Source organism: Prionailurus viverrinus, chromosome A2, assembly GCF_022837055.1.
Source record: "Prionailurus viverrinus isolate Anna chromosome A2, UM_Priviv_1.0, whole genome shotgun sequence".
Taxonomy (NCBI): domain Eukaryota; kingdom Metazoa; phylum Chordata; class Mammalia; order Carnivora; family Felidae; genus Prionailurus; species Prionailurus viverrinus.
In genome coordinates, this window is record NC_062562.1 from 169,574,355 (window position 1) to 169,593,621 (window position 19,267).

The 19,267-nt window shown below is 50.2% G+C and overlaps 1 protein-coding gene across 4 annotated transcripts in view; it reads left to right on the plus strand.

The window, feature by feature from the left end:
* DYNC2I1 (dynein 2 intermediate chain 1) overlaps nt 1-19,267 on the plus strand; it is an 86,248-nt gene that overhangs the window by 34,292 nt on the left and 32,689 nt on the right. For all 4 annotated transcript variants that reach the window (XR_007150162.1, XM_047848806.1, XM_047848807.1 and 1 more), the window contains 10 exons: nt 559-644; nt 1,892-2,021; nt 4,155-4,327; nt 5,183-5,345; nt 10,076-10,189; nt 10,285-10,346; nt 10,788-10,839; nt 13,905-13,965; nt 17,098-17,197; nt 17,365-17,496. Coding sequence is in view for 3 of the 4 variants with exons in the window: in XM_047848806.1 (XP_047704762.1) it covers nt 559-644; nt 1,892-2,021; nt 4,155-4,327; nt 5,183-5,345; nt 10,076-10,189; nt 10,285-10,346; nt 10,788-10,839; nt 13,905-13,965; nt 17,098-17,197; nt 17,365-17,496 (1,073 nt within the window). In the remaining variant the exon portion in view is untranslated. The remainder of the gene's footprint in view (nt 1-558; nt 645-1,891; nt 2,022-4,154; nt 4,328-5,182; nt 5,346-10,075; nt 10,190-10,284; nt 10,347-10,787; nt 10,840-13,904; nt 13,966-17,097; nt 17,198-17,364; nt 17,497-19,267) is intronic.

Below are 19,267 nucleotides of genomic sequence, written 5' to 3' on the forward strand. Positions count from 1 at the left end.
CAGTCTGGGTCTTGACCAGGGTTTATAACACTTTTATTCCTCAACATCGGGAGAGTCCACATTCCAAACAAGCACTTGTAAATGGGCTTTGGAGCCCTTTCTGCTCTTAAGTTGGGGCCAGCCTGTCCTCATGTATTAGGTGCAGTCTGCAGGCGTGTCGCCTGGTACAGAGGGAAGGCCCAAAGGATACACGCCGTCCTGCTTGGTAACAGTTGCTTTCCCAGGACGTGACCCTGCGGCTGGGGCCCCAGCCGCCGCTTTCCTCAGGTGAGCTGTGTGGAGAGAAAAGAGGGGACCCGAACATGAGACTTACGTAATGATTGCATTGATGCCTTTATTCTCCTTGCTGCATTTCAGTAGGGTCCTGCGTACAGACTATCTGTAAAACAAGATGCAGTTGTGTTTGAAAAAACCGCGGTAGATCTAGAGAATGCAATGTAAAATTCTTCGACTTTTCCCTCCAGGACTCTTAGCATTCGTGTCTAACAACTCTTTGAACCCTAAGGCGTGTGAAACATGATGGTAGTCGGTTGGTTCAGCACAGCCTGGTCTCTTTAGGGAGTGGCAGTGGAGATCCCTGTGACACCGGTGCCCCGAAGGTCAACACGCCCAGGCTGTCCCGCTTCCTTCGGGCCGCTTGCCAGGTACGCGCTGCCCTGTGTCCATCGCACCCTGGCCCCCGCGGGCACGTGTCCCACACGTGCGTGTCAGCTGCTTACATTTTAAAATAAATACAGACTAAAAAACAGATAGTAATATTAATTTGTCAAACGAATAATATTAAATGGTCAAGGCATACACTAGGGTGTTTGAAATTAGTAAATTCATAACTTTTCAACTGATTGTGGAAATTTACAAAATATACACAAAGATGAAGGGAAGGGTCTGTTGAAGCCCATGTCTGTTGTTAGTTGTCACCTCATGGCTGGTGGTCTCATGGGAGCCCCTCCTCACCCCGCCCACCCCCAGCTGTTTCTACGCAGGCCACAGTCCCCACGCAGGGGACTCGCTTCAGGGCGAGGCTCTTACAATAGCAGTACTCCTCGGAAGCATCAGGAAGGAAGTCACTCCTATTTCCTCAGTTGTCTCCTGTGTCTGTGTCAGCAGCGAGTGTGGGTTTGGAGTAAGCCCGTGTCCATCTTCCATCTGAACGTACGGTAGTCACTCCCTCCCCGTGCTGTGTTACGGAGAGAGTCTTTGCTGTGGGAGATCGATCGTACTCCCCACGTAATTTTAAATTTTAGGGTGAGTTCACGGGGAGCTACGAGGAGAGCCGTTGTGAGCAGGGTGAAGCGGGGGGGTTGGGCTGGAGCAGGGGTGAGTGAGGACAGAGCGGGCCGGGTCAGGGGTCAGGGCCGGCCTGGCCCTGCCAGCTCTCCTTCCTTTTCTGCGGCTCGTCCTCCCCGCTGGTCCCGTCAGGTCTCCTGACTCTGCCATGTCTCTCTTTCCCATCATCACCCTACACGTGACCTGTTAGAGCTGTTCCGCTGACTTCCTGCTCAGCGTGTCCTCACGGGGCCCCGGGAGGTCAGCGTGCTGTGTGTACGACATTCTTTACACCCCTTTCTTAGACAAGACAACGGAGGTGGCCAGCCTTTTTCCTCCTGTTATTTTTAGCACGGTGTTTACTGTAAAAAATGACACCTAACAAATAATAACGGCTGTCCTGTGGAGTTCACATTAATGGAACTTTACCTGTTAGTTTCTGTTATGGCTCGGAAAGGGCAACCTAGTTTGAAGTTTCATTCTGTTCGTCTCCGTGACGTCTTGGAGTTAAACAGTTGTTTTCAGAGACGGAGGCACAACGTTATGATTTGTGTGTTTTGTTTTTTTCTCGTGAGAGTGAATACGTTCGAAGTGTTCACGAGAGACCGTTCACTGTCTCTGAAAGGTGATTGCGGTTTTGCTGGAAGAGGACCGTATGGCAGCGGAGCCCAGCTGGAGCCCCACAGCACAGGACAGCGCCCTGCGTATCAGTGACAGCGCCTCCCAGCTGAATACCAGCCTGCCGTTCCTCCAGAGTAAGGGGCTGACCTCCGCGCGCTTTTAAGTCTAATCCCCAGCGTTTCTGCTGGAATAACCGTCTTTACTGTGGCATCCCGTGTTAGCGTCATGGGAATTAGATTCGGCATCTGCGAACTCTGACGGGCAAGGTCGGTTTTCGTGTAAATGTGCGTTAGAGTCACATGGACGCCCGCCGGAGGCGATGGCGGGGGGGGGGGGGGGCGGGGGGAGGCATGGTGCCATAGTTAAAAGTGGAAGCTGAGGTTCTGTGTGTTTGTTTGAAATCGTATTTTTCAGTCCTGTTCCTGGGCTTCTCTTGGTTTCTTGGAGTGGGGGGGCCCTGGGGAGCTGCACGAGGGGGTGTTCAGTGAGCGCCCTCCGCTGGCCCCGGGGCACCACGTGCTGAGCAGAGGACGCCCGGCCGCAACGCACGTGGGACCATCTCAGTGACTTCAAACAAGCTGCATTTGCACGGCCACATTTCTGTTTCTTGAGCTGGTCACCTCTTTGCTTTGGTTCCGGCTGGTGAGGCGGTGGCCCCGCCCTGGTCCTGGTCTTTGTGAGGAGGGAGAGGAAGGCTATTCGTTTAGTTTATTAAATAGTTTGTTTATTGTGCCGTACTTACACAGAAATAGTGTGCCTCGTAGAAAGAATAAAAATGTATTCAGAGTTCTAGCTGACAGCAAATAAAACTCCATGTTTTACTCGGGGGGCCCAGCGGCCGGCCTCACCGGGTGCTCCCAGGCCTGGGGGAAGCCTGGGTGCCACTTGATCTGGATGTTTCTTCTGTCCTGCCTGCGGTTTAGACATTTCGATTCACGTTTGTTCCTTTGCATTTAACATTAACAAAAGTGGAATTATTAGTTAAAAAAACAACAACTCATGTTCTTTGGAGTTTTTTGTTTTTAAAAGGTAAGAGTTACTTTACTGGAAAAATAGTGAATCACTGTATCTACAGTGTTCAAAACATGCGTGTTCACACTCCCACACCCCTCCTCACCCCAGTAAATGGGAGTGAAAGATGTACTTTTTCTGGGAGCTGGGGAGTGACAGCAGCTTTACAAAAACAGAGGGAGCTTGGGTTATATACATGCATCTAGAACCCTTTGTGAGAGACCATGAGGCACGTTTGTTCTCACAGGACAGGGCCCCTTGGTGTGGTGCGAGTTGGCCATGTGAACAGTGTGGCGGTTTTTCTTGTTTGTTTTGTGTTCCAGTGGCATGGATTTTGAGACACCAGAAGGAAAATGGGATTAGATGACAGATGTCTGACAGAGTGAGGAGTTGTCTCACCTGTGAACCTGGGACTTGGTCACATCATGCCCCAGTCTGTTCCCCTCACTGATCCGGGCAGTGCTGTCCTCACTGTTCACACACCCGCCACAGAATGATGTGGCCAACACTGGCCTGCACTTTCTTTCATCTAAGTGGACGGAAGTCCTGCCCTCCAGTGGGGGGGGGGGGCAGGTCACACAGACAAAAGCTGGAGAAAAAGTGAATGTGACTCGTCACAGGGGGAAGGAAAACACAGCTGGGAGGAGAGGGAGTGTCCGGGCCGGCTGGTGTGAAATGGCCTTGCTGTGTGAAAGCCACACGCACCGAGAGTCTCAGCAAGGCCTGAAAGGGACCCACTGAGGTGACCTGACTCTAGGTCACCTCCGGGTGACGTGGTTCTCTGGGAGTAGCTAGTAGATAAAGTGTGGCCTGCACCGAACGTTAGTAAAACCTTGAGGCCCACTTGAGCCTTTTTCAGGAAGAGCTGTGGCCACTTGTTAAAACCCAGATTTCAGGCGCGGCAGCTTTGAGAGAATTATGTTTGTTTCTTCATTAAGGGGGAATTTATTTGAATATTTCTAAAAAAAGTGTTTATTTTGAGAGAGGGAGAAAGAGTCTAGTGCAGGAGCAGCAGAGGGCCAGAGAGAGAGAGAGAGTGAGAGAATCCCAAGCAGGCTTCACGCTCAGTGTGGAGCCGGATGTGGGGCTGGATCTTATGACTGTGGGTTTGTGACCTGAGCCGATATCAAGAGCTGGGAGCGTAAGCGACTGAGCCACCCTGGTGCCCCTATTTGAATATTTTTAAGTATGTTAATTGAACATGGATTCTGGAAGACACTAAAATGCAGAAGTACTTTTCTCATTTTTCCCCCCAGATCGGAAAGTGTCCTGCTTATGTGCCTCTCAGGTGCAGAGGCAGACAGTGGTATCTGTCCACGGGCCGCCTGGAGCAGCATTTGATCCCGCGCTGGATGGCAGATACGTGCTGTGTGTGTGGGATATCTGGCAGCCTTCAGGGCCGCAGAAGGTCCTGATATGTGAGTCAGAGGTACAGCTCCGGAAGTTGTAGGTTTGTATGAGAGGAGGGGCGGGGTGTCAGGGGGACAGCAACACAGGACTACAGGGATGTTCAAGGTCATTTCTTTCTCTCCCTGGCCATCCTTAGCTATGTGCAGGTGTGACGGGACACGTGCACGTGTCTGTTTTGACTCTAGAAACTCTTAAAGGATCAACTCAGACTGAAGAGATCCAGGGTTATCACGGCCTTCCATTGGGGATGAAGATGCTGGCCACCCTTGGCATGGCTCTGGGACCCCAAAAGTGTCCTGTTTTGGCTTGCACTGTTTGAGTTATGGATATTTTAGGGGTTTCTTAACGGGCTTAAGGTTTTTGGAGTCTTCAGTCTCCTGCCTCTCCCAGCCCCTCATCACCAGGGCTGTGGCTGAGCTCCACACGGGTACAGTGGGAGAGCCGCCCTTTTGCATTTTCCTGTTCATCTGCTCCTTGACCTCAGAGTCCTCAATTCTCACCAAGGCTGGCGGAAAGACTAACTTATAGGTGTCAGGTTTCGGGGCTCGAAAGGCAGGTTTTATAATATAGGTTATAAATAAAATGACGAAAGAGAGCTTTGCCATCCTGGGCCCGGCTACTTGGGTTGAATGGAGAGGGGTTGTGGTGCCCAGTTGTGTGCGAGGCCCCCGTGTCTGTGCCCCCCAGTCCTGCGAGGGTGGCTCATCCTCCCCGCTTTCTACCTGGCGCTGATGCGGACTCACGCCTGCTACTGTGCACCCCAGCTTCCAGGTGGAGGGTTCACGGGGGCAGCATGGGAAATGGAGAGGGCTGGTGCTTCTGTGACCGTGGCCTCATGTTTTCAGACTCCGGCTTTCTGTGTGTGTCATTCCAGGTCACGTGTTGCTGCTTTAGCCCTTTTAAAGCCTTTTTACTGTTTGCTGGAACAGTGCACGGCTCAGTCCTCGTGTGGGACCTACGAGAAGACTCCAGAATACATCACTATGTGAAGCTGGGTGACTGCTTCTGGACGTTCAGGACAGCAACGTTTTCTACTGGTCAGTGACACCCACCTGCCTGTCCGGTGTCTTCTAGAAAAGCCGTGACAGATTTTAGGAACATCTGTAGTTTGTTTGAATTTATTCATTCAGATTGCCCCAGGGGGTGGGGTCTGACCTACAAGCAAAAGAGGCATTTGGCAAATAGTAAAAACAAAAATCCACCTAGGCCCTGCTTAGCTGGTGGCCAACAAGATTAGAATGCTCTTTCATGTTAATTTCTGGATTCCAGTTCTCAATGAAATAACTTTTAGTTTTAAATTAGCTTAAGGCATGTTGGTATGTGTGTGTTCCATGGCTTAGTTAACCCCCCTAATGCTTGAAGTACATGGCAAGTTATTCACTTCTTGGGGGATGAAAGAATCCTGAACATCTGCATCTGCCAAGATCTTTAGGTTAACAGGAATCCTTCCTGCCGTGCCATTGCAGCCACAGCCAACCACCCCAGCCAACCACCACAACCACCCACCACAACAAACGACCACAGCCACTCACCACAACAGCCAACCATCACAACCGCCCACCACAACAACCAACTACCACCACCAACCATCACAACCAACCACCTCAACCATAACAGACAACCACCCACCACAACAACCATCACAACCAACCACCACAGCCAACCACCACAACCAACTACCATAACTACTCACCCCAACCACCACCCACAATAACCAACTACCACAACCAACCACCACAACCGCCCACCACAACAACCAACTACCACCAACAACCATCACAACCAACCACCTCAACCATCATAACAGACAACCACCCACCACAACAACCAACTATCACAACCAACCACCACAGCCAACCACCACAACCAACTACCACAACCACCACCACAACCACAACAACCAACTACTACAACCAACTACTACAACCACCCTCCACAACCACCCACAATAACCAAGTGCCACAACCAACCAGCACAGCAACCAATCACCACAACCACCACCATACTTGACCACCATAACCACCAAGCCTTGGTAGACACTCTGTGTTCTGGGGCTTCCTCAGTAGCCCCGGTGTCATTTTGCAGACATTGATTGCTTAATGCCTGTCTTGGCTTGCTTCCCCTCTGCTCAGGGGGAGCAGAAGCTTGTCCCCGGTCACACTAACTTCGTGGCAGGGCCTGCACTCAGACCCCATTGTCTTCAATGTGTCTTTCTTTCTGTTCCTGCCCTGTACTCCACCTGCACTTGGTTTCCCATCTCCCCTTTCCCACCAGCCACTAATCATTCTTCTGTCTCCATAGTTCTACTTTTTCCGGATGTCAAATAAATGGAATCATGCAAATGCGGATCCTTGAGTCTGGCTTCTTTCACTTAGCATCCTGCATGTATGGGTCGTGGTGCTGCTCTGTGCACCAGCAGCTCACTCCTCCGCTGCGTGTACCATGTTGTTGACTCGGCCACCGGGTGATGAGCATTTGGTTAATTCCAGTTGTTGGTGACTGTGAATAGAGCGTGCATCAAGGGGCCTGTACCACGCTGCTTGGACCATTTTGCAGTCCCAGCAAACTGTGAGCTCCAGGTGCCCACCGTGCTACCAGATTTTTAGCCATTCAGATGGGTGTGTAGTCGTGTCTCATTGTGGTTTTAATGTGCGTTTCCTGATGATATATGACAAATGGAAACTTTTCGTAGTCTTTTTTGCCACGGTGTGTCTTCTTCAGGGACGTGTCCTTTCAGGTGTTTCGTACATTTTTAACAGTGATTTGTTGCCTTCTTATTGTTGAGTTTTAAGAGTGTTTGTTTGTTTGTTTTTGGTTTTTTGGTTTTGTTTGGTTTGGGGTTTTTTTGGGGTAACCGTCCTTTATCAGGGGTGTCTTTGCTGGTATTTTTCCCAGGCTGTGGCTCGTCTTCTCATTTCTTACCAAGTGACCTTTAAACTTTCTGTTCCCAGTCTCCCTCCATGAGAGTTTAATACGACACATGCTGCATATCTGTTTACATAGTATACGCATAACTGTGTTTTATACCGTTTACTGGTTATTTTACCAGTAAAAGATGGGTTTATTCGGGAATGGCAGAGAGTTGCAGTCTAGGACAAGCATGCCACGGCAGAACCATGGGCAAGTCCAACAGAGGAGAGGCACGTTACTTTATGGAGAAGGAGGAAGTTGGGAGGGTCGTTTTGAAGGGAAGCCCGTTGGAGGAAAGCAGGGGTTCAGGGCGATGAGGGGTCTCACTGGCTGAGCTGTGGGAGTGGTGGGTTTCCTGTAGGAGCCGCAGTGCACACTTTCCCCTGGTGGGGCCCGTGCCTGGTGGTTCTGTCTGTGGAGGGTTCTGATGTTGGGTCTGTAACCAGTGGTTGTTCTGTGATTGACACTGAGTGGTGGGCTCCCCCTTCCAGCCTCCCCTCCTGGCCTCCCCAGTCCCTTTATTCATTTTCATAATGCATGCAAAATGTTGTTTGGTCCCCCGACAACCAATTTTTGCCTCTTTGGTGGCAATGTTGCTGCTGTTGAGAATGTTTGAGTTATAGGTACCTTGTGGGTTTGAGGCTGTTACAAAAGTTAGCTTTTAAAAACGTGCATGTTTTTGGGGCGCCTGGGTGGCTCAGTCGGTTAAGCGTCTGACTTTGGCTCAGGTCATGATCTCACTGTTTGTGGGGTCGAGCCCCGCGTCAGGCGCTGTGCAGACAGCTCAGAGCCTGGAGCCTGTTTCAGATTCTGTGTCTCCCTTCCCCTCCTCTGCTCATGCTCTCTGTCTCAATACTAAATAAACATTTTTTAAAAATGTGCATTTTTTCTAATTGTTCTCAATGTTACTAATTAACATTTGAATTGACCATGTTCTAAACACTGAACTATATGTTTTTTAAATTTTATTTTAACATCTATTCATCCCTGAGAGTGAGAGAGACAGAGCATGAGCAGGGGAGGGGCAGAGAGAGAGGGAGACACAGAATCTGAAGCAGGCTTCAGGCTCCGAGCTATCTACACAGAGCCGACGTGGGGCTCTAACTCACAGACGGTGAGATCATGACCTGACCAAAGTCAGACGCTTAACCGACTGAGCCACCCAGGTGCCCCCTGAACTATAGTTTTTAAACTATATGCAGGCAGGGCACCTGGAGTCTGTGTCTCCCTCTCTCTCTGTCCCTGCCCTCCTCTGTCTCTCTCTCTGTCAAAAATAAAAAAAAAAAAACAAACATTAAAAAAAAATTTTAACTATATACAGAGATGTTACTCTACTAAAACACCTCCTTCATTTTCTTTTGCCAGCTAAATATTGTCACTGGAACCAGCCAAGTTTCACTAAGCTCCCAGTGCTGGGAGAACCATGGAGCTTCTGACCCAGGCTGTGCATGCCACCCCCTCGCCCCAGCATGGCCCCTCCCAGTGTCATCCTCCTGCAGGCCCCTCCAATGTGTGCCTCTGCAGTGTGGCTCCCTAGTATACATCCTACCCAGTGCACAACCCCCTCCCAGTGTGGCCCCCTACTGTACAGCCCCCCAGTATGTGACCCTGCCAGTGTGCTCCTCTCCAGCATTTTCCCCATCCCCAGCTGGCATCTGTTTAGTGCACAGCCCCCTTCCAGTGTCGTCCCCCTAGTGCACAGCTCCCCCTAGCATGCGGTCCCCCCAGTGCATAGGCCACCCCCTTCCTCAAGCTCCGTGAACTGGAACCTTGTCCGTTCCTCACCAGTTTTTTTTCCAGGGTTCAGCCCCAGCTCCCATCTTATTTCTTGCTATTTTCTTCCTTTTTCTCCTTTTTTTAATATTTATTTTTTAGAGAGAGAGACAGAGACAGAGCATGAGCATGAGCAGGGGAGGGGCAGAGAGAGAGGGAGACACAGAACTTGAAGAGGGCTCCAGGCTCTGAGCTGTCAGCATAGAGCCCGACGTGGGACTTGAACTCGCGAACTGCTAGTTCATGCCTTGAGCTGAAGTCTGACGCTTAGCCGACCGAGCCACCCAGGTGCCCCGATTTCTTGCTATTTTCTCTCCATTTCTATACTGGGTTTCTGATTTCAGGTGTTTTTGTTCATTTGCTTGCTTACTTTAAGTACATTTCCAAAAGCTTTTTGAAGCGATGTGCTGCAACATGGACTGTTGAACTCTGGGCTTCTGTTCAGTGCTCGTTTGGGGGTGAGAGAATTTTCATCTGCTCAAATGCTTTGATTTGCACTTGTATTTTCTTCTTACAGCAGTTCTCAGTGGAGTTTGTCTTGATTTTTTTCTTACTCTTGCACATTCGGTAGATGGATATTCTAGGTCAAAGGAACTTCATTCCGTTAGTGTGTGAAGTGTCCTTTCTTTACTGGGTGGTGCGCTCTGGGTGGGGCCGGAGAGTGTCCCTGCTCCCTGTGCTGCTGTGGCTCATCCCTCCTGTGGGGCTTCACTTTCCACCCTGCCCGTCCCTGCGGCTGGGGCGTGGCCCCCCAGGCCCTGCCCGGGCAGTTAGATTTACTCTCTGCGGGAGCTTTTGTCTGGTTTCTGTCTGCCTTTGACTCCCTCTCAGTGTCTTAACCTCATGCCTGCCCTCCGCGCCTGTAGACCCGCAGAAATGCTGCGGCTGGTTGGAATCCGTCCCCCTCTCCCTCCTTACAGGTGTTTTGAGGTCTGTGATGCCTCATGGTAGTGCCAGAAGCAGGGCCCACACATCATCTTACTTGTGGTTTCGTGGTATTGGTGGAGGCTGTGACCCCACATAACATCTGTTGTACTTTTGTGACTTACTATTCACATGTGGTCCTGTGTGCTTTAAACCCTAGACGGCCTCCTGACTTCAGTAAACCACCGCGGTCCTGTTCAAGCCGTAGAACCCATCTCCACGTCTGTCTACAAAAAACAGAGTTTTGTGCTTTCCCCCTTTTCTACCCAAGAAGGTATGTGATCTTTCACCTCCACAAAACCCTTGCATCAAGTTACGAAATGTGGTTTCCTTGTTCACAAGCCATTTCTCTGTTTCTGTTTCCACTAGAAATGTCAGGTTTGTCGTTCCACGTTGCTTCCCTGGAGGAGAGTGGGGTTCTCAACGTTTGGGTGAGTAGGACGTGCCCAGGACGCATGCAGGGCAGCACCAACTGCGTGCACGGGCTCTCTGAGCCGCCAGTTTACGTGGGAGTCCGGGGGGTGCTACGTGCCTAGTGTCGGACGGCGACATGCCTGTCTAGGACGGGAAAACCGAGGGTCCGGCTGGATTGGCTGGGCGTCTCCGACAGGAGTTCGTGGGGGAGTACGAGGAGCAGCTGGGGACGCGGTCTTGGGGGCCGCACCGCTGGCCTGTGTGAGTGAGGAGAAGTGAAAACAGGTCAAAGAAAGGGATTCTCGACATTTAAATACCAGTTTTCAAGGCAGTGAGCAGTCTTGTCTGGAGCAGGTCCGTATTCGGCACCGAATGCCGCACGCTGTCTTGATTGGAGCGGCTCTGTGCTTAGGTTGCACCCTGGCGCCCGGACACTCATTTCCACGCTCTGTTTGCAGGTGGTGGTTGAACTACCGAAGGCAGATCTCGCAGGCTCACTAAGTGACTTAGGTAACTATGAAATACAAAAACTCATTTTAGTCAATGTTTTCTATAATGAGTGGAGATTAAAGAAAGGTACTGGCAACCACTTTGAAAAATAAGTACTTTGCTGCCTGAAAAAGGAACGTTAGCGTTCTGTATCGCACGACCTTGTCGGCCAGCGGATCAGCCCCTTGGTGTGATTAAGCCATAGTGCTTGCAGCTGATGATGTTCTCATTTCTGTCTCCGCCTGTGTCGTTCTGCTCTGTTCTCTGTGCCCCTTCCGTTCACTCAGGAGTCTCAGTCCTTGAGTGCACATTCAGGCCGTGTTCCCTTTGGTTTTGACATGTCAGTTCCTCGGTATGACTCCCCAGGGGCTCTCGGAGCCCAGCGTGGGTGGAGGGCTCGTCCTGGTGCCTGGGGAGCCGCAGCATTTACTGAGCCAGCCTTGGGCTCGCTGCGCAGGAGAACCAGATGAAAGGTCCCCCAGGAGTCCCAGGCAAGGCTGTACTGGGGCCTGTGCTCCAAAAAGGAGGTGTGTGAACGAAGGGCCCTTAGGCTGGCTCCCCAGGAGGGGCTGGCAAGAACTTCAAAGAAACTTTGGTGGGAAAAGGGTGCTGTCTGAACAGGCGGGAAGGGAGAGGGGCGGGCGGGGTTGTGTATGGGGGCTTGTGCACTTACAGGTCATGCTTAGAGCTTCTTCCTACACCATGTATCTAATTAGCATGTTAAACCCCACCCCTGGGTGTGGCTTTTAGTATCATAATGAGGGGAGAGTCCTGAAAGGTCATCGCTGGGGTCCATCTTGGCTCAGACTGGTTTGGTCTGGTTCTCACAGCTGAACTTCCTTTTTTTGTGCTGGAGGGTTAGCATGGAGTCTGAACTGGAGCAGACTGGTCAAAAACCGGGCCTTGGGGGCTTGTTTGGAGCTTGTGGCTTCTGGCATCTGGCTTAGTTTCTGGTGGCAAGCAGCACCTGTAAGCAGGAGTCCTGGTCCCTGGTCTGGCTCAGAGGAGTCCTGGTCCCTGGTCTGGCTCAGAAGTGGGCTCATCGGTAGCAGTTTGCTGTTTTCGATGCTGTGGCGTCTGGTTTTCAGTTCCAGCGAGGCTCGGGGACCAGGGGACAGTGGAGCCTCGTGCTCCTGGACGCTCTCTTCACATCATTAGCTCCCCCGCCTGCTTCCCAGTGGCCAACCCCCTTCACCCTCTCTGTCAGGGGTCTGACCCTCATCTTCTTCCCACTGTCCTGTGTCAGTGCAGCTGGTGCTGCAGGCTTCCTGGTCAGTGTCACAGGCGGTCCTTGGAAGTTACCGCGGGCTCTGGCTTCCTTAAGAACAAGGCAGAATCACTTCACTGATTTCACTGGTAAACGTTTTGAGACAGAGTAAACGTTTCTCTCAGTGTTTTCTTATAGCAGCCTCTCTGCTTATTACGAAACCATTATACTGAGCCTGTGTGAGACCTTTGGGTGGTTCACAGAGTCTCGGAACGTTAGAGCGGGACAGCGTCTGGGAGGTGGTCATCCCTTTTTAGCATGGATTCACGGTGGGGCCGGACCCCTGGCTGGGCTCACCCAGGCCTCTGCCCTGACCCAACAGCGCTGCAGCCTGGGGAGCACAGCTTCAGGCTGTCTGTGTTGCTCACTTGTGCTATGACCAGGGCCTTTTTTAGGAATTTTGGAGGGTAGTAAGGATTAGAGAGTCTCCGCCCATAGTTCGTTCATAATCTTTCTGTGGAGACAAAATCGTCTGGAATAAAAATACTTCATAGGAATATGGAAGTCACACCAAAGTTATTGCAGTACAGTGTGTATTTCATTGCTAAATGTTGCTATAGAAAGACTCCCTCTGTCTGTAGGACCCTAACCCAAACCCTGACCACGTTTCAACTTTGCTTTTAGGAAAAGAGGGGATGACCTTCCTGGAAAGGCTCTGGCCATAGATGTCCGTATGCTTGGGGTGGCTCCCAGCTCTTCTGTGTGCATGACAGTAGTGGCTGGTTGGAGAACTCAGATCATGGTTAGCACTAAGCCTTTGCCATCTTTCCTTCGTCCGTCGATGAAAGTTCTCTGAACAGGCTCGGTCCTGTCTTGGGTGCCAGGGAAGCAAGGGGACAGGCCACTGGCTCTGCCCCAGGGAGTGTAGCCTCCTGGGGAGGCTGGCATGCAAACCACAGCGGTCGCTGATGTGACTGCTAGATCAGAAGTGCTCCTCAGGGGCCGAGCACCCAGGTCAGGGACGTCTTCCCAGGGGAGGTCACATTTGGGCTGAGACTCTCAGGCCTGGAGTTCTTGTAAGAGGACAACGTGCTGGAGAAAATGGAGGTCATTTTCAAGTCTGTGACAGCAACATGAACATTCTAGCAGCAGAGTTGGAAATGTGGCAGAACCCATCGTACGTAATTACAGTCGCCCTTTTTGTTGTAAGTTGAACTTATCTGTATAGTTAGGGCTTATACACTCCCTAGGTTCTAGGCAGTACCTTGCCCAGAATTTGGGTTTCAATATGCATCAGGTTTTAGTTACCTCCTTTGCAATAATTACAAAAGAGGGGGAGGATATTGGAAACAGGTGGAGGCAACGCCAGTGAATGGCTGAGGGGTCCGAGTTGTGGCCATAAGTGCTTTGGGAGTCCGGGGAAGTTCTGGTGCAGGGAAGGGGGTGTGGACACTGAAGAGCGGGTGCCCCTGTGCATCCCGCAGCAGAGAGGTGGCCTTCAGGTGTGCCGTGCATTTGTGCTGGGTGCTCCTGAGGAGCGTGAGACCACCAGTGGGCATTTGCAGCTAAGTATTGCTGTTGGGAACTTCAGGGTTTTTTGGTTTTGCTTTTGTTTTGCTTAGTGTCCTGCCATTGTTTTATGCTATCAAATCTAAAAATGTAAAGGCTTCCTGATTGGTTCCACCAGCCCTTTTCTCATAAGGCAGTACAGGAGCCTCGGCTGCATTATGGAGGGAATACTCTTCATGGGCCCACGTTTTGATGTTAACTTCCTAACACAGATATTTAAGCAATGAAAAATGATTCGAGGCAGCTGTAATTGGATTTTGGTTTAACTTGTATTAAGAGGTACATTTATTTATGGTTTTCCTATCTTTAGGTTTAATACCTGGAGGGAGGATAAAATTGGTGCACAGCGCCACGATTCAGCTGAGCGACAGGTAAGACCGTGTCACCTTGAGTTAGAACACTGCCTTTGTCTCACGAAAACCTCTTCTGCAGAAGGAAATAACATTAGGGAGTTGCAAATAAAGTAAATGCATGGTCAGGGTTTGCATTGAAAAATACAACTTTTCACATAGTATTTTTGCTAAATAGTTTATTTGCTAATTCGTTTAATATTAATGAGTCAGTGTAATAAACACAGTTACCAGGTATAGAGCTAACATTTTTTTTCTTTGATTACAATAATTTCTATCTTAGGGGAGCCTGGGTGGCTCAGTTGGTTAAGCATTTGAGTCTTGATTTCGGCCCAGGTCATGAGCTCACGGTCATGAGATCAAGCCCTGAGTCAGACTGTGCACTGACAGTGCAGAGCCTGCTTGGGATTCCCTTTCCCTTCCTCTCTACCCTTCCTCCAAACTCACTCTCTCTTTCTCTCTCTCAAAACAAATCATCTTTAAAAAGAATAATAATTTCTATCTTATAAGTCGGTACTATTTGACTGTTTTTCATCCAGTTTTAATACAACTCTGAAGTTAAATAGGTAAGTTTCAGGAACCAGAAACACCAATATGAAATTTTTTTTTGAGAAATGTTGATTTCTGCTTTTACTGCTATAACTTAATGTGACATAAAAATTCTTATTCAGTAGACAAATATTATTTGTGGTATTTCTATATTCCACGTTGATTTGTTTCCCAGGCCTCTTTTTTCTTGTCAATTACTGCAGTTGGAGGCTATCAGCATATGACTTACCCTTGAAAATTTTTTTATATTAGCCTGATTCTTCATCATCAGCCAGACACCTCTGGGTTGTGTTAATAAATTTGTATACACTCTGAGATTGCAGATCGCCTTTAGTTGGTTTGAATATAATTATTACAGGGAATCAGTTACATTTAAAAAAGTCTCCTAGTACCTTGTAGAACCAACCCCAGGTTCTTGATTGGTTCTGGGCTTGTCTCAGGCCCTTGGCCCCTCCCTGAACCTCCCCAGTTGTTGGGGAGGGGTCCGCTGAGATGGAAGGATGACCATGAGCTTGCTCGATCAGAGGGAGAGGGTGTGTGGGAGGCCCAGAGGCATGAGCACCAGACACGTTTAGGAAACTGCCGGTAGGTTGCTGCTGGGGGAAATGTGGAGATGGGGACGAGTCCCTGGCCAGGCCTCAGAGTGTTTGCTGTGCTGAAGGGTCGAGACTGTTCTCTTGCAGGAGGTAGGGAGCCGGTACAGGATTTTAAGGCAGCGAGTAAGTAGCCTGTCCTATTCGTGATCTGGCACGATCGACTTGGCAGCAGTGTGAGATCGGACAGAGGAAGGGAGACTGGAGGTGGGGAGATTGTCAGGAGGCTGTGGCAGGGTTGATAACAAAGATGAGAGTGTGAAGCAGGGTGGCCATTGTGCATACGGAAGGGCTGATTTCTGTTAAAGGGGTAGAACTGAAGAAACCTGGTGACTGACAGGTTCAAGGAACTGCCTCTCGCCAGGTGTCTGTCTCAGCGGCTGGGTGTCACACACCAGATGAAGGAAGGGGGCAGGATCTGGTCACCGCCTACGGCGGGCTGGGCTCGTGGTGTTTGTGGAGGTGACCGGGAGGTAGCCAGCTCCACCGCAGCGATCTCGGTTAGAGGCACGGACTTGGGAGTCCTTGGCTGACAGGTGACGTTTGCAGTCCTGGATGTGGGCGTGGGAGAGAGTGGCCAGAGTCCTGACTTCTGACTCTGGCGACATGGTAGGAGGAGGGGCCATGGGTCCTTTCCTGTTACAGACACGTATGCTGTACAGAGGTAAACTAACAATAAACTAAAGAGAGTTTTTCCAAAGAAGAGGAGGACAGTGCCAGGACAGGAATGGAGCTTGGAGTAAGTGTGCAAGATTCTGTGTGGTGTGGAGGCCGAGGTATCAGGTGAGGCTGTCGTAGGCCTCTTGGCTGTGCGGGGCTCAAGCCAGTGATGCATCAGGCTTGCCTGAGGCTGGCAAGCTGGAATTGAGAGCCCTGTGCAGGACTCTGGAACTCACGGCCCCTTCGGTGAGAGAGAAACTCAGCCCAGGGGAGACAGGGACCATGGAAGACCTAGAACCCCAAGCTCTGGGTCTGGACTGGGGTCCCCAACTGAGAAGCAGCGTCAGAGTCTCAGACCAGTGGCTCAGCATCAAGGCCCTGGGACAGCTGCCTGGTGGGCGGTGTCAGAAGGTGGAGGAGGAGGGACTGTCCCCTGACACTGAGAAGGCGCCTTGAGACTAGGAAACAAAGCAGGCGACTCCATCGAGTTTACACAGCATTTTATCCAGGGTAACTTAACTAAGAGGGTGGATTGAGCCAGGGACAACCCAGAGCTGCACAGCTATTCTCTGCGAGGTTCAGACCTGAGTCCACAGCTTATGTAGAGTGAGGGATGTGCGGAAAGGCATAGTGGTGAGGTCAGGGGGTTCGCGTGCATCTCGGAGAGTTCGTACGCACCTAATTGCAAGCTAACCTTTAATTCGATCTCCTGGTGCCATCTGTGCACCAGGGAGGGGAGACCCTATGTCATCTTTAACAAATCTGTGGATAGCCAAAGCAAGCCTCCCCCAATCCTGGCCTTAGTGGTCATTTCTGAGGTACGTATCTTCATCTCCGAGGGGCCCAGAACATGTAGCCCCGAGAGAGGATGAGCACAAGATGGAGTCAGTGTCGTCAGCACTTCCCCCTGCAGGGGGGATGCTTCCATAGGCTGGGCTTCCGGGGCTCTCAGAGGATGCAGTTCACAGAGAAAAATTACAAAAACTGTAAGCACGAAGAAAGATCTACCATGGCCTAACAAATAGGGTTAGCACAACAAGAACTTGAGATGATGGTACGATCTAAAAGGCATTTCTAGAAAGAAACTATCATCTCTGAAATTTAAGAGTCAGTGAACGGTTAGGTGGATGAGACCGAGCTGAAGAAAGAATCAGCGAACGAGGGACCAGAGCTGGAGAAGTTGTCTAGCGCCTAGGGAACATACGAAGAAACGGAGAAAGAGCAGTCAAGAATTGCAGAGGAAGCGTGGGATCACCTGTTCCTCTGCGGGCACGTGGCGAGGACTGAATGCGTTGAGTGGCATCATCCCTGCCACCTCAGTTCATCTGTTCATCTTTCCGTTTCTTTCCAGCCTTTCCCATAAAGGCTATGAATTCTGGGGGGCCACACAAACCCTCAGTGTGAAGTTTCTTCCTTCAGATCCTGGTCACTTCATTGTTGGCACAGACATGGTAAGTAATAGTTTAAATCTTATCTGTAACTCATTCTCCTTTCCTGGCTGCCTGTTAACGTATTGTTTGCTTTGATTGTGATGCTGTTTTAATTGTTTCAAGAATAACCGTTTTATCCAGACTCGTACCTAATCCACTTTAGTCACCATTGGTCTTCTTATCACCAGGGTCTTATAAGTCATGGCACCAGACAGGACTTGAGAGTATCTCCCAAACTGTACAAACCCCAGCAATGTGGGATGAGACCAGTCAGAGTGCATGTGATGGATTTTTCACCATTTGGAGAACCAATATTCTTGGTAAGAAAGTCAGTTGTTAAAGTACCACTTCCGTTTGGGTGGCAAAGCACCGGCGGTGACCTCGGGGAATGTCACTCTGGTACCAGTGGGCCGCGTGGGAGAAGGTCCCCTCCGTGCCATCAGAGCGGCTCATTCCACATGGCTGTTGAATGGATCTTAAAAGTCTTTATCTTCACATAGTTTGGGGCTTACAGAAAAGTTACAAGAAGCTGCCCACCAGTCACACGTTTCCCTCCGTGGCTCCACCCTCTCTCTCCCAGTTGCGTGTGGGTGTACGCACTTCTCTGTATGAGAGGAAGTTGCACAGATGGTGCTTCATCCCTAAGTAGTGCGGTGTGGGTTTCTGAAGAACAGGGTCATTCTCCTGCAGCCGCAGTCCAGTCCTGACCGCCAGGAAGCTAGCACTGGCGCAGTCCTGTCTTCTGATGGACAAGGCTCTTCCACGTTCCACGGCCATCCCGATCATGTCCTGCTGTGTAAGCAAAATAACACCCAGGTTGCGAATCTCATTCGGTTTGGGGACAGTTCCTCAGTCTCTCCTACCCTTGACATTTTTGAAGTCTTGGAATTCTCCCCAGTTTGAGTCTGTGTGACGTTTCCTCACGATTAGATTCAGCGTTGCTCTGACCTGTGTCTCCCGGCTCCCTCCGCGGTGGAGTCACCACTTTCCCTGTCTGGTTACCGAGTATCTGTGGGGAGATAAAGGGACACTACGTCAGCACCCCACGTACGGCCCCTCCGATCCCCCCGCTGGCCCTGGCATCCCTCGGCGAGGCTTGCCTGCATCTGCTATTGGGGCGATTGGCAGATGGTGATTTTCTAGGCCTTTCCCTTGTCTCCTGCTCAGGTGTGCTTGTGTGTATTTATTATGTGCGTGTGGACACGTGGCTGTTCACTCTCTTCATTGGGTTACATCCCTCACTGTACTGCCTTATTGATTCCGCTGTTCAGACTGTCCTAGGGATGTGCCTCAGGCTGGTATTGTGTTTTCTGACATCATTCTGTGAGCCGTTCTTTGCTTCCTGGTACAGCAAACTCAGAATCAGCCTTTTTTCCAAGAGGTCCTGGCTCCAGTCAGGAGAAAAATACCTACCAACCAGAACCTGGGCAGGAAGAAGCGCTCCTTGGACAGGACACAACATCGCTACACGCTCGGATCTTTGTCTGTTTATCATAAACACGTGCTTGTCCCTCATCTTTAAAGCCAGGGCTTTAAAGCCCTGGGCTCCCTCTACCCCCCGACAGTGGGGGACCTGGCTCCTCCGACCCGTGTTGTATGTTTATGTGCTCAACCCTAGGGTACACAGAACATTTTGTGGTTGCTAACTCATGCCTCTGCTCTTTTTGAGGAAGGATGTGAAGGATTAAATACATTGAGTAGAAAGGAATTAAGCTTCTCTTCCTAAGCTTAAAATTTGGTTTTTTACTAAATCAGCCAAGTTTCATTTTATAAAAACTTCAATCCAAGGAGAATATATCACTTATTGGTTCAAATTTATGTACTTTTTTTAAAAAGGCGGTTCTTTATTTCTCTGGAGCCAATCTGAATGGCCTGTGGGCGAATTAGCAACGCTCAACTTTGTTAAAGATAAACACTGGTTTATATGTTCACTGAATTCATCATTAGCCATTTGGGGAAGGGGAAGGGTTCAAGGTGTATCAGGGTCTCCAGGGTGGATGCTCACCTTTGTAGTTTACGAGGACAGAGCTAATGCTCTGAGTGTCCCTCGCTGCTGAGGTTGAGGGAACAAGAAAAAAGGACCGTGATGGG